The sequence below is a fragment of the Papilio polytes genome, unplaced genomic scaffold (genome assembly GCF_000836215.1).
Source record: "Papilio polytes unplaced genomic scaffold, Ppol_1.0 DF822845.1, whole genome shotgun sequence".
NCBI lineage: Eukaryota > Metazoa > Arthropoda > Insecta > Lepidoptera > Papilionidae > Papilio > Papilio polytes.
The window spans coordinates 5,545,167-5,558,562 of record NW_013526359.1 but is presented as its reverse complement, the minus strand read 5'-3'; the positions used below and the strand labels follow the sequence as shown (position 1 = coordinate 5,558,562).

The following is a 13,396-nucleotide window of genomic DNA, read 5'->3' as shown; positions in this document are numbered from 1 at the left end:
TTATCTTAAAATAGATTTAAGTGGTTATGACATACGCCTTTGAGACAGTTATCTTAGACAAATACGATTAAACAAGAAATCTTTGTTTATCAAGATTATGCTTGATAGTTTATATTGTCGAAGTATGAGAATATATTTCTATCTCTGTTATTTCAACGAGAAGAAAAGGGACATATTATAAAAGTGTTACAACAGTGTAAACCTTAAGTAAGGATAATCATAACAGTAAATATTATTAATACTTTGTGACTTTTATTTCAGCTTAAAGAGACGTTCAACGTATTTTATTTAGAAGGTCATGAGAGTAAGGTGTGAAGAAACACCGGGTCAGTTTAAATATTTTTCTTATTTACAGTACTTAGGGATGTTCCTTGTGACACTAATACTTCCCGGAGAATAGGAGTGGGAACTCCAGTGACTGTGTGGCCAATCCAAAACCACTTATTGCCTTATTGTTTGGTCATCATTTTAGAAGTTAGCCTCCCTATATCTTTAACAGCTTAGCCGATATTGCTTTGCAGTTGCTACTACACAGGCATCATTTTTTTTATTAATAGAAAGTAAAAAATCACGTTAAATCCCGGACATTACATTATCTTCTTTAAATAAGAACACAAGCTCCGATATGATACCTTGTTTCACATATTAAGATGCGATTAGACACTGTAAAGGTGTAATAAAAATTAACAAAACATAGATTATAAGTGTAATGTCTACGGTTATACAGTTGTATTAAGAACTCGCTAAAAGTAGTTGTGTTTCAGTTAGGTTAGTGATTTTTTTTATATAATATTTTTAAAAAAGAACAAAAACATCATCAACATTGTGAAAGTGCCAGTGTTAATCATGTACAAATCTCCTCGATTTAGACAGTTTGTTATAATAGGTATAGGTAAGTATGGATATTTATAACTCGCGATATAGAATTAAAATACTAAATTGTTTTTAACACGTTGTGAGCTCTTACTATTTTTTCCATGACTCCCTGTACGCCGCTGTATACATATAATTACAGGCAACGCAACCGCAGTGAGAGTGTTAAAATTTTTACATGTTTTAGAGATTTTTTAAATACTATGTTTTGCAGTGAACCTGACCATGATAACAACTGGGATGAGTCTGTCATGGTCATCGCCAGTGCTGGTCAAACTCCGCAACGCCACGGAAACGCCTTTACGTCGACCAATAACCGATGAGGAGGGATCATGGATAGTTTCCATTGCATCACTATGCAACATATTCAGTAAGTTTATCTAAGATTATTTACATAAACTACAAGTAAAACCTAGTACAAACGTTAAAATTGTATTTAATATCAGGGAATCTGGTTGTGATGCTCCACTTTATAAGTTATAGACGTTTGAATATTTTGTACACATTGAGACGTAAACATGGAACAGTAGCCAATAGGAAGCATCTTTGAAATGTCTCTGTATGGAAAGAAGTCGGTGATACAGGATGTATTACTGTATTTTTAATACTATCCCGTTAGTTGCGCAAATCTAAATGTGTATGAAGAGGTGGATTTTGTCTGATTGTAAGGAACCTGGGTGTAGCCGACATAAGTTTATAGGCAGAATCGGTCCCTTCAGTAAAGGCAAATCGCATCCATATGTCTGCGAGTCTACAGATGTATGTGATCCAATATTCCCAAAGGAGTCATTTCAAAGCGATGAGTATTTGACCTTGTGTTGATAGTCCTTTATTAAACTCTCATACATTCAACCTCTTTGTTGAAATCACACCAAGCGATCAACGAAGCAAGAAGCGATTGCCCTAGCTTATAAGTATAAAGTTTTCAGCTTAAAATTTTTGTTTTCAGCTCTTAGTGTCCTTGGTATGCTACAAGACTACATCGGTAGAAAGTACTGCGTACTACTGACCTGTATACCGAAGGTGTTAATGAGCATTCTTTTCATCTTCGTGAAGGATGTGTGGGTATTGATTTTGGGACGTGCTATCATTGGCATTTCGGATTACTTCTTGCTTACGATTGTTCCAGTTTATGCTTCGGAAATCTCTGATGTAAGATCATTTGTAAAATTAATTATTTGTCTCTGAAACTATAAATATTGCTTAATAATTTATTAAATTGTCTATTTGTAGATACATTTATTTTTATGTACGCTCTGTCATTTTTGTTATCCCATGTCTTACTCTCTGTTCATTAACGTTGTTTTGAATTTTAATGTTTTGAGCATTTTGTATCAATTAATAATGTTTCTTTACAGAAACACCTGCGTGGAGCTCTCTGCACATTTCTTCAAGTATTTTCCTCAATCGGTTGTATCCTGACAATGTCGATTGGCCCGTTTGTCTCATATACCACATTTAGTATAGTATTTGCTGTGTTAAACCTCATTACTAGTATTCCGATATTATTCTTGCCTGATAGTCCATACTTCTTGCATTCTAAAGGTAAGTTTTTTTTTTTAGTATTGTAAATAGAAAAGACAAAGCGATGTAATTGATATTGACAAACTATTGTCCAAAAATTGTATGGATTAGGAAAATTGTGAAAAGTTGCAATTTTAAAATGATTAAAACTTTTGACATACAATAAACTTCGATGTAATAGATTAAAAAAATAACTTTTCTTAAAAAAAATACTACTAATTAGATTTATCTTATGGTATAATATTAATTACAATTTGAAATAATTGGTTATGATTTCAGGAAAGACCGACGAAGCAATTAAAATCTTAAAATCCATTCATGGTTCCGAACAAGTGGCTAAAGAAGAGATTATTATGTACGCGTCTTCAATGAATAATGAGAAAGTTAATAAAATGAAATTAATCAAGAATACAATATTCTTAAAATCGCTTTGTATATCTGTGGTGTTTGCATTTTCTACACAACTAGTTGGATTCACAGCGGTGTCGTTTTATTTGCAAACGATATTGGAATCTACAAAGACTAATGTAATGCCAGAAGTGGCATCGGTAATAATGAGTTTGATTCAACTGTTTGCAAGCTTTTGTTCGACACCAGCAACTCATTGGTTTAAAAGAAGGCACATATTAATGATATCTTTCTCTGGTATTCTTATAGGAATGGTAAGAGTTGGTTTAGTATGAAATGTAATAGCGGGCGCAAACCTTTGACTATACTATGGCACAATTGTTGTGCGATTGTCGATTGTTTCGTAGCAAATTTATCTGTTTGCTGTGTGCTGACCTCCATATAAGCTGACAGGAATCAAAGCGTGATTAAAAAGTTGTGCGACAGTTAAGTCAAAAATGTGCGCATGATAAAAATAATAAAGAAATAGTTGCGATTTTTCCTACTGACAATAGTTTTCTTTTTCAGGTCGGTTTAGGTGCATTTTTTAAAGTACGTGAGAACGGGAATGAGATATCCGGTTTTATGAATTATTTACCGTTGATATCGTTGTTTTTGGTAATATTTTGTTACAGCGCAGGTAAGAATTACGTCATTACTATTAAAATATAATTATATGTAGCCAGCCGTACTGTCTCTATAGGCTGTTTTACTGTTTAAAACATATCCCAGCTGTTCTTGACGTCATCTTATGTCAAAGGTCGTGGTCGCTACGCCAATGGAGTAAGTTTAAACTGTGATTTTTGCCCTCAGGTATAGGAACGTTACTATGGATATTAGTGGCGGAGTTGTTCGACGGTCCAGCGAGAGCACTTGGCGCTGGAATCAGCATAATGTTTGCTGCTTTGGGCATTTTCATTAGTTCCAAATATCTGGTTGCGTTAACAACTGCGGTCGGCCCAGCTATAACGTATTGGTGTTTTGCTGTTGTTTGCGCATTGAGTTGCTTGTTTACGTTTTACTGTATACCAGAAACTAAAGGGAAAACGTTTAATGAAATACAAATGGCTATTGCTGGGCAAAAAGAGAAATAAAGAGTAGTTAACTTTACTACACTTTAAGATTAATGTCTTTGTAAAAAAAGTTGCTTTAATAAAAGTTTTTCATAGTTTTGTTTTTAGCCTTTTTAATATGTACTTGTACCTTAGAATCCCTTTTGTCGGTTCTTAAAAGTTAAAGCGTAAAATCGTTTGAAAAGAGGCGAGATAACAATCAATTTCCTTTGGACATGTTTCCTTACTTTCTTAACGGCCAGTGAACATGAATGCTGGCGTACGCTTTTGATAGCTACAGTCTTTGAAACACGACACCTACGAAACTGGAAATACGGCTCTAAAATTTTAAAGTTTTATTTTTAAATTTTTCACTGAATCAAGTTTAACATAATCATATTTAAACCTTTGAATATAGAATATCTTTTGAAGATTTTTACCACCTTTTATTAAAAAGCAACGCAAAATATGTATTAATTATGATGATTGAGAAATATTTTCAGCAAATAACTTGAAAGTATCGACTCAATTTAAAAACTTTTCACGCCGTTAAGCTTAAGTGGTAAATGAATTAAGTGGTATATAAATTGTCTTTTTTGCATTTGAATTTTGACATTTGCATTTGAGAATTTCACAAATGTAAACAAGCAAAGTTTTTTATAATTTAATGAATAGCTAGTAGATAAATAATGGGGATAAGGACAAATTAGTATCTAGATACTTCTCGGTGATTTGTTAAAACGCAGAATTATATGCAAAGTCAACATTATTCATTTGTTTTTTAACTAATGCTTCAGCGAAATCTGTTTATTCAGTTATTTTAAGAATATTCGGTTTTGATATCCAACGTGAAAGGGTTTATATAATAAAGATCACTATCTGTTAAATAAGTTTTCCATTTGATTAGTCATCCTCGTTTAGAGCTGGCAATAAATTCAGTTTTACGGCGTTCGACACCTGCTAATGAAATTTAGCTCTAAAAGTAAAAGATTTATGATATCCCTTATTATATTATTTCGGTATTATATTTTCCTATCCTTAATTGACCCTAAACCTCTTGCCTAGGTTTATGATACTAAGACAAGACTTATCCATGTTTAATATTTAGTCACAACTGTTTATTCGCGCTTTGATTCCTATGAGCTTAAATAAAGGTACGCACACTACTCGATTTTTATTTGTCCATCGAATCGACAATCGCACAACAGTCGTGCGACAGTTTAATGAAAGGTATACGCTCTTTCTAAACGTCTAGTCTGCGAAGGTGCTAAATGTTTTTCGATATATGAATTACTACCAATAAATTTCACTCAAATTGTAAGGTCCAGTACGTTTTGTTGCCTAAATCAAACAATAAAAATTCCCCATGTGACCCGCTCGACATTTATTTACGTCAGACGGACGAACAAATTAGATTGGCAAATATAATTTGGACGTTTATTGGACGATCTAGTGTATTTTCCGCCTCAAGGGAGTTATGTGAAAAAAATTACATATGTTTTCGCTACAAAAGTGGACAAATTATCGTAAAATATGGACGAATGAGAGAGAATTTACAATTTGATATTTATTTGCTTCGGTACAAAATATATAGATATGAGCTTTTTCCTACGACTTTATCTGCGCGAAATTAAAACAAAAAATAAAAAATCTAAATCAATGTTAATTTCCTACGAGACTCGTTAAGCCACGGGAGATACGTAGTATCAAACATCCATCCATCCATCCAAGATTTACATTTATAATATTGTATTAGTTGGTATGATACATCTGCATGTACTAACAGCACGATAAATAAAACGATGCACTATACAAATTGTATTTAAAACAACTTTGTTTACAGCTAAAGTTTCTTACGACTAAATCCTATTCGAACAATGTTTTTCATAAATGAAAGTATATTGCTTTTAAAGTAGTTGAAAAGAAAAGAAAATTCAATTTTACGACGCAATAAAATCCCACTCCAGCAAAAGAACTTTCCACTAAATTAAGTCATTCGTTCACTAGATCTGGGAATAAAATTTTATGACGTCTTGCAATATCACGAACGCTGCAATATTGTCATTTCTAAGCGGAAAAACTGTCAATCTTACTAATGTTATAAATGCGATTTTTTGAGTTTGTAGCATAAATTGCCGAACGGATCTCGATGAAATTTGGTTAGATATAGAGGATAGTCTGAAATAACACATGAAAGATGTTTTTTTTGTAGAGATGTTTGTAAATATTATTTTAATTCATTAATATACTGATACGATTGGACGTCTATCGGCCGCGCAGTTTTTCGGTCACTAACGGCGCCCCTTAGAAATGAATTTCACAAAAAAACACTAAAAGACTGGTCAGCCCAATATGACATAACTCTAAGTTTAGCAATATTTTGAATAAAATTAAGTTACGATTAAGTTATAACTATGTAAGGAAAACTTGAAGATGAATAAGATTGACTTTATCATGTATGCTATCGATGATCTAAATTCGATAATAAACAGGAACAAAGTGAAGGAATTAAATTAATTACACACGGTTTCGGAGCCATAGCTGACTTAATTTTATTATCTTCCTGTCACAGTGCTAGTAGGTAACGATTTAAATTGATTTATTCGGGTATTACGAAGGTAGTATCAATTTTGATAGGAGACAAACCAAACTAATAATTAATAGAGATGTGTATTTTTATTGAATGACCTCGATATTTTTTTAACAGCTAAACTCTATTTTAATTAAATATATTCAATCTATGTATTAATAGACGAGACAAAAGATTCGAAATATTAAAAATAGCAACACTTATTCTGTATTTTATTGTTGTCTAAAACATAAACAGCACTTTGTATTTTATTTCATGCCAGTCATTCGTATCACCATAATTTTGAATATACAAAATAAAATGATACTCGAAGCCATAAATTACGATGAGTAAGGCGAATTAATCTTGTTCAATCTAAAGAAAGCTAACTCTATATTTGCAACGATATCGTCATCAATTGAGAAGGGAAAAGAAACCTTTACACTGTTGATTAAGATTGACATTTGCAAAATGTTAAAGCAGTTAATAATATTTACGATACACAGGGATCTTTGGTGTTTTATGTTTTCAGATGATTGATGTGTCTATAGAAAGTTATTGAAGTTTAAAAACTATGAGCTTTATTATAAAAAGTTAGAGTGTTTAACTACGTTTTAGGTTGAACATTACGTTAACCCTTTTATGTCGGCGGGTGTCGGTTTTGACAAATTATGGTTATTGAACATTTTTAAGCGTAAGCTTGTAAAATGCGATCATGGCCAATAACTAAACAGTGTGTAACTATTTTTTTGGTATAATAATATAGGTTAAGAGGTACGGTTTGGTTTTCTGGAAAGAAATACTTGTATTTCGTAAACTTATTCAAAACCAGAAAACAAAATAAAACCTACTTATTGAAGGTCTTTTGAGATTAGTTCGCACTTCGACGACTTAAAAATTTTTATAAATATTTTAGCATTTTAAGGAACTCTTTAGGGTATACCTTGCGTGATTGGGTCTTGCATATATAAGCAGATTGGACCATCAACACGTAGGAGGGTTTAAAGGGATATCGATAAGTTAACTTAATGGTTTCATCAAAACCCTCTTAAAATATTTACGTCCGTACCTATCGCTTGCTGAGTAGATTGTACCCCTGGGGTGCGGCGTTAAAGTGCCTATCAATTATATGATACACTTAATGGGGTCCACTTTGAGTTTACAAAACATGTAGATATTTAGAAAATAACCAGGTGGAAATATAAAACTGGGTCCTGACCGGTGTTACGAGGTCTGACAAACGGAACTAGAGGTCCGTTGTTCGTTTATGCTCCCCTAACACTACGCACTGACTACTTTCTACTTATGCTCGTCATGTAACTTATAACGTTACACCGCGTAATCAGTGCGTACCAGTTTTAAACGGTAATGGTAATGGTTTTTATTTTCAAATACCGAATGTTTCATTTATATTCTTCTCTACTTTAAAAATGTAAATATTTGTCGATAACTATATGATACACAAATTTAATCCTTAGGAGTAAAATCCCTAAGAGGGTTTATTTCACAAGTGAGCAAACATTTTAAACACATTTCTAAAGAAAACGAAGCAAAGGGGCTATCACGAAAATCGCGTGATAATTGCGAGGACATTTTCCTAACGTCAGATTTAATACAGTTTAATACAAATTTTGTCGATGACATTACGAAAACGTTCACACGAATATTCATGATAAGACCTCCGAACCGAAAAAATAAAGACATCAGCTATCACTCTGCAAAGTATTCAAATAATAAATAACATTTTCAACATTTATGGCACGTTCCAAATAAAAAGTATGTACTTTACTCGATTCGTGCCGCGACGCGAGATGAAAGGGCGAACAGATTTGAAGATTGCCTCCGAGAGTGTATCGAATCAAGAAAAAGTTAGTACTGAGAGGTTTTTAATGTATTTTTAAGTTATATATGATATTATACACAAAGAACCTTTCCATTATTTACCTTAATTCATTTTAATGCAATTGTTAAAGACACAAGATACAAGTATCGATAATAAAATACTAAATACCTTAGTATTTTCATGTTAAAACGTTTGTAGAGTGAAGTTTTTCACAAGAACGAGCCTCAGTAATTGAGTTATCGCATAACGAGGAGAAACTTTACGGTTCAACGGTTTTCCCTTACGTATACTTATCTTAACAAGATAATCAAAACACGATGAGATCTTTGATATTATGTTATCAAACATAAGATATACTATTTGTTTATAGTTAATAATACAAGAAAATCTAATTATATAATGTAGATAAACCAATAATCTTATTAATATTGTAAATGCGAAAGTTTAGATGGATGGATGTTTGTTAGAATAGCCTAAACTACGAATATGATCTCGGTGAAATTTGGCATAGATGTAGTGCATAGTCTGGAAGAACACGTAGGCTAGTTACTTTTTTTTATATAACTCCACGCGGATGGAGTCGCGGTCGAAAGCTAGTAATGAAGTATTTCAAAATCTTCTTGTGCTTTTATATTGTAAAATAAATGTTAAATAGACAAGAATTTGTGAAACAAAATACATTACGAATAAATCAGCAATTTAGATCGTTAGTTTGAAGAATGTAGATCCATTAAATAACCCTTACGTGTCCCAGGGGTTGCTAAGTGATCATTATTTAACAACGGTAGATTTTTTGGCAACCCAATGTACTGACTCGACCGGAAGAGTACGTAACAGAATAATAATTAGACTCGAAAATAAGATATTTACAAATAGATAAAACAAAAACAAACATTTGATTTTGTCTGACTGGAGTTTTTTTAGCAGGTATACGAGTATCAGAATTTACGAATGTCCATTCCATTGCAACCTAAAAAGTGTGATCGATTTTAAATACTTAAATGGCGAGATATTTAGACTTTTGGGTAAGCTTCAATTAAGTCACGCATTTCTAATTGACAGATTTCGTTATTTATTTATTTTTTACTAGCTTTCGCCCGCGACTCCGCCCGTGTGAAATAATATGTGTTCTTCCAGACTATCCTCTACATTTATGCCAAATTTCATCGTGATTCGTTCAGCCGTTAAGGCTACAAACTCTAACAAACATCCATCCATCTAAACTTTCGCATTTATAATATTTAGTAAGATAAACACAATCGTCTTCTTTTTCTTCAGGTTCTTAAATCAATTGAAAAATTGAATTACTCAATAAAGCATTTAGTTAGATATTCTATAGCGGGTATTATATTGTGTGTAAACCATCTACCAAGTTGTTATATCCCGTTGTCCGCAAAACCGTGACCCAATAACATTAAGGTAAGTTTACGAGGATTCGTACCTAGTTTGTTACTTTTGTTGATGTCTCATAAAGTTTGTTATCGACGTTTCAGAATTTATTCGAGGCGTTCACGTGAGCGTAATTGCCACAATTACGGCGTTTCGCGCACCGTTCGCCCTCGCCCCATGTCGGCCGCAATTTGAATTGATTTCGGACCGCGTAATTTATACGAAAGATAATTAAGTATCGTTTAATTTCAACGCAATTGAAGAAGTTAATATTTGCATACTTGTTTCACATCTAGACCTCTATTCGGTTCAAAGATATTGTGTGCTGTGAATGACAAACGCGATACAAAGGGACCTTAGGCAATCTCCAAGAAAATGTCAGCTGGTCTATATTTGAATTAACTCTTTTGTTTACCATATGCTGTTTCCTTCAGTCTTTAAGTAGTAATACCACCATTTAGTTATAAAATTTTTTTGTTAATGGAATTCTATGGTTACGATACCTACAATCAGTCTTGTGTACTCTTGGCGTAGCGAGAAGGCTACGCACTATTCTACGCTTAACTACGCCTATTCTACGCAGTTACATACGTAGAACCGAAAAATAACTGTTGTACTTAAAATATTTTGACCGTAATTGAACTTTGTATTAAATTGTACAAAGTCGTTGTTCAGATGAAATAAACAAAATTATTTATTTGATGGGAAATGTTCACAACTTCGTATTAAAACATTAATTTGAGAACTCGTAAGAGTTTTGTCGTTAAATTTATGCTGCGAGAAAAAAATTTGCAAATTTCATTATACAAGTAATTAATAATTTCCGTTTGTTTCATGATAATATTTGTTGCTTGTGAAACTTTTTCAATTCGTTAAACATAATAAATAACATTTTTTGTTGATACAAGTTTAAATTAATGCTGATCGTAAACAAAGCAAGATATATTATAAACGTAATAAAATCAAACGTTATTCTGATCTTATTTTAGGAGCTTTCATTGTATTATTTATTCAAGATTCCGACATAAACACATCCTCTTCCCGCTTCATCCTGCAGAATTATTTACCATCGACATACCAAGCTTTTAAGAGTTTATTGGATTTTCAATATTTTACTATATTATTTTTTTGATAAACATACAAGTAACGTATAAATTATTTACTATTCTGATACTATAATATTAATAACAAAAAACATACAAGTTAATTGAAAACCTCTTTCTTTTTAGTGGTTAAAAATCTCGAAATAATTACGAAACACAAATGGTAGTGAACGATTATTTTTTGTAACAGTATCTACATTTTTTTGTTTAGGAGTTAAAGTTACTAAGTTTCAACTTATCAGCAACAAAGAAATATTTGTTATTTATTATATTACCATCAAATAGTAAACTTTCAAATTAAAAAGTTACATATTCTTGTCTATTAGTTGACTTCATAATCTATATTTTTGAACGGAACTTCTTTGTTGGACAACAAAGAAATGATTAACGGAAATCTGGCCTGTCACGAGAAGTCCTGCAGGAAATTGCCTATTACACGACTTCCTTTGACACTTGCCTACAGCTGTACATGGGTCCGTAAAATAACGAAATAAAATGTCTATTTTTGGTCAATTTCCAAGCCGTTCGAGATTTGAGCGACAACCAAAATTTTCTTTTTCTAGTACTGTTTTAGCAAATTTATATTAAAACTGAATTATCGGTTTTTATAAGAGGTGACGGCTAATAAGTCGTACAGACCCTACGGTCATAACTATGAATGATTTAATGTAATAAAATCTGTCTGTCCTCTTTTCTATTTATCAAGGCCGCGTTTCTTTGGATAATCCTCGAAACAGTTGGATTAGTTTAGGCAGAACTTTTAATGGAAGTTGGCTGATGTACGCAATAGTTATAGTTTGTTTCTTTTATGATAATGAAGTCGCGAGCAACAGCTAGTTTTTTAATAAAACATTTAATTAAATAACTTCTCTATATTGGTACGTGTATAAAATCTTGAGTACATATTCTTAATAATCAAGATTCCGATAGGATTTACTTTAATAACTAATGAAATAAGTTTATCAGTTTCTGATAAAGTTTACGTGATGTATTAACGCTTGCTTTGGAAGATTTTGCTCAAGGGATTTTATACAAGTTATATCAGAAATTATGAAAAAAATAAATATAATATTTTTATAGATCAAAGTAAAGAGTTTTAATTTAAATAAAATGTGGTCAAACAGGGAGTTCCGACATATATAAAAACGTATTTATGATTAAAATTCCACTGTCAATTTTTAATATTGACATTTAAGTTCAAGAATTCAAACATTTAATATCGAAGTTTTTGATACAAGGAAATGATACAGTTATCTTAATTTAGTAAAATATATTAATCATGTTGCGTATTTACAAATGGCATAGTGAGTTACGTGGGATAGGCCGATTCTTTTATTCCCACAAACCGACAGCTCCAAAAAAAGATATCGGCCCAAGAAGAGTTTTCAAAGTCTATCGTTTTGAAGGAATCGCTAGTAGAAAGGAACCGACTATCCAATCATACGACTTGGATATCAGTACTTGCGGTAAAATGCTTTTGGATGCAATGATTAAGATCAAAGATATGGACCCAACCTTTTCTTTCCGTCGCTCGTGTAGAGAAGGTATTTGTGGGTCTTGCGCTGTCAACTTACAAGGGCGGAACTGTCTCGCTTGCATCACACTAATTCCTGAAAGTAAAGTGATTACCTTATATCCTATACCACATATGTATGTGATGAGAGATTTAATAGTAGACATGGCTCATTTTTTTAAAGGATATAGTAGTATTCGTCCGTACATTATTAGAAAAACTCAAGGACCTATCGGACAGTTTCAGTACGCGCAGAGCATAAGAGATAATTTAAAGATGATTGGTTTGTATGAATGCGTTTTATGTTCTTGTTGCGCGACTGCTTGTCCCAGCTACTGGTGGAATGGGAGAAGGTTTTTAGGACCAGCGTCTTTGTTACACGCTTACCGTTGGATCATAGATTCAAGAGACGAAGACACTGAGAAAAGAATTAATGATTTACGCGACGATTTCAAAGCATTTAGATGTCACACTATTATGAACTGTTCGTTAGACTGTCCGAAGGGTTTGCATCCAGCGCAGGCGATAGCTAAGCTCAAACTATTAATTTCGGGAATACAAAAGAAGGAAAACTCAGATTTGGATCCGTTGAAGTACGCAGCAGCTGGTGATTGGACGCAGAAATGTAAAATTAAATGATTATTGTAATTTGAAAGTATTGGTTTGTTTGAAATTAAATTATCAGGTTTTAATAATATTCTTTTAGTTTCTTATCTAAGGATTACTATCCCACTAACCTTACCTAATTAAATCCAGTACTCTAGCTAATAAAAACTATTGAATAATGAATGAAGGGTCTAACACAGATGATTAAATTTCACATAAATAACTGGACCTTTTGCTAGTGTTCAAAAATGTATTAAAAAGCAATAGAGTAATGCAACTCCTTTGGTAGAATATTAAAGTACCATTTTATAATAACTGTAGTAATTTTCATCTGAAGTATGGTAATATTAACATCTAACGTAACTAAGATACGTATAAATGAAAATTTATTACGCGTTATGTAAACGATTAAATATGGTAATTTTATGCAGCTGTTGCGAATTCATACTCCAGACCTGGTTCGGTAATTACAGTCTGCAAGTTCGTACCTAGATCGTGACTGAAATATTGATCATTTCTGTGCATATTGCGATGGTT

General features: G+C 32.4%; 2 protein-coding genes across 2 annotated transcripts; both read left to right on the top strand.

The window, feature by feature from the left end:
• The first annotated feature begins 757 nt into the window (after positions 1-757).
• On the top strand, positions 758-3,917 carry LOC106105418 (facilitated trehalose transporter Tret1-like). The gene is made up of 7 exons (XM_013285712.1): positions 758-892; positions 1,088-1,243; positions 1,823-2,025; positions 2,232-2,418; positions 2,677-3,059; positions 3,313-3,424; positions 3,598-3,917. Exons 1-7 carry the CDS (start codon positions 847-849, stop codon positions 3,876-3,878), a joined length of 1,368 nt encoding a protein of 455 aa, XP_013141166.1. The 5' UTR covers positions 758-846; the 3' UTR covers positions 3,879-3,917.
• An 8,003-nt stretch (positions 3,918-11,920) lies between these two features.
• On the top strand, positions 11,921-12,950 carry LOC106105415 (succinate dehydrogenase [ubiquinone] iron-sulfur subunit-like). Its single transcript, XM_013285709.1, has one exon. It carries the CDS (start codon positions 12,020-12,022, stop codon positions 12,890-12,892), a length of 873 nt encoding a protein of 290 aa, XP_013141163.1. The 5' UTR covers positions 11,921-12,019; the 3' UTR covers positions 12,893-12,950.
• The last annotated feature ends 446 nt before the right edge of the window (positions 12,951-13,396 follow it).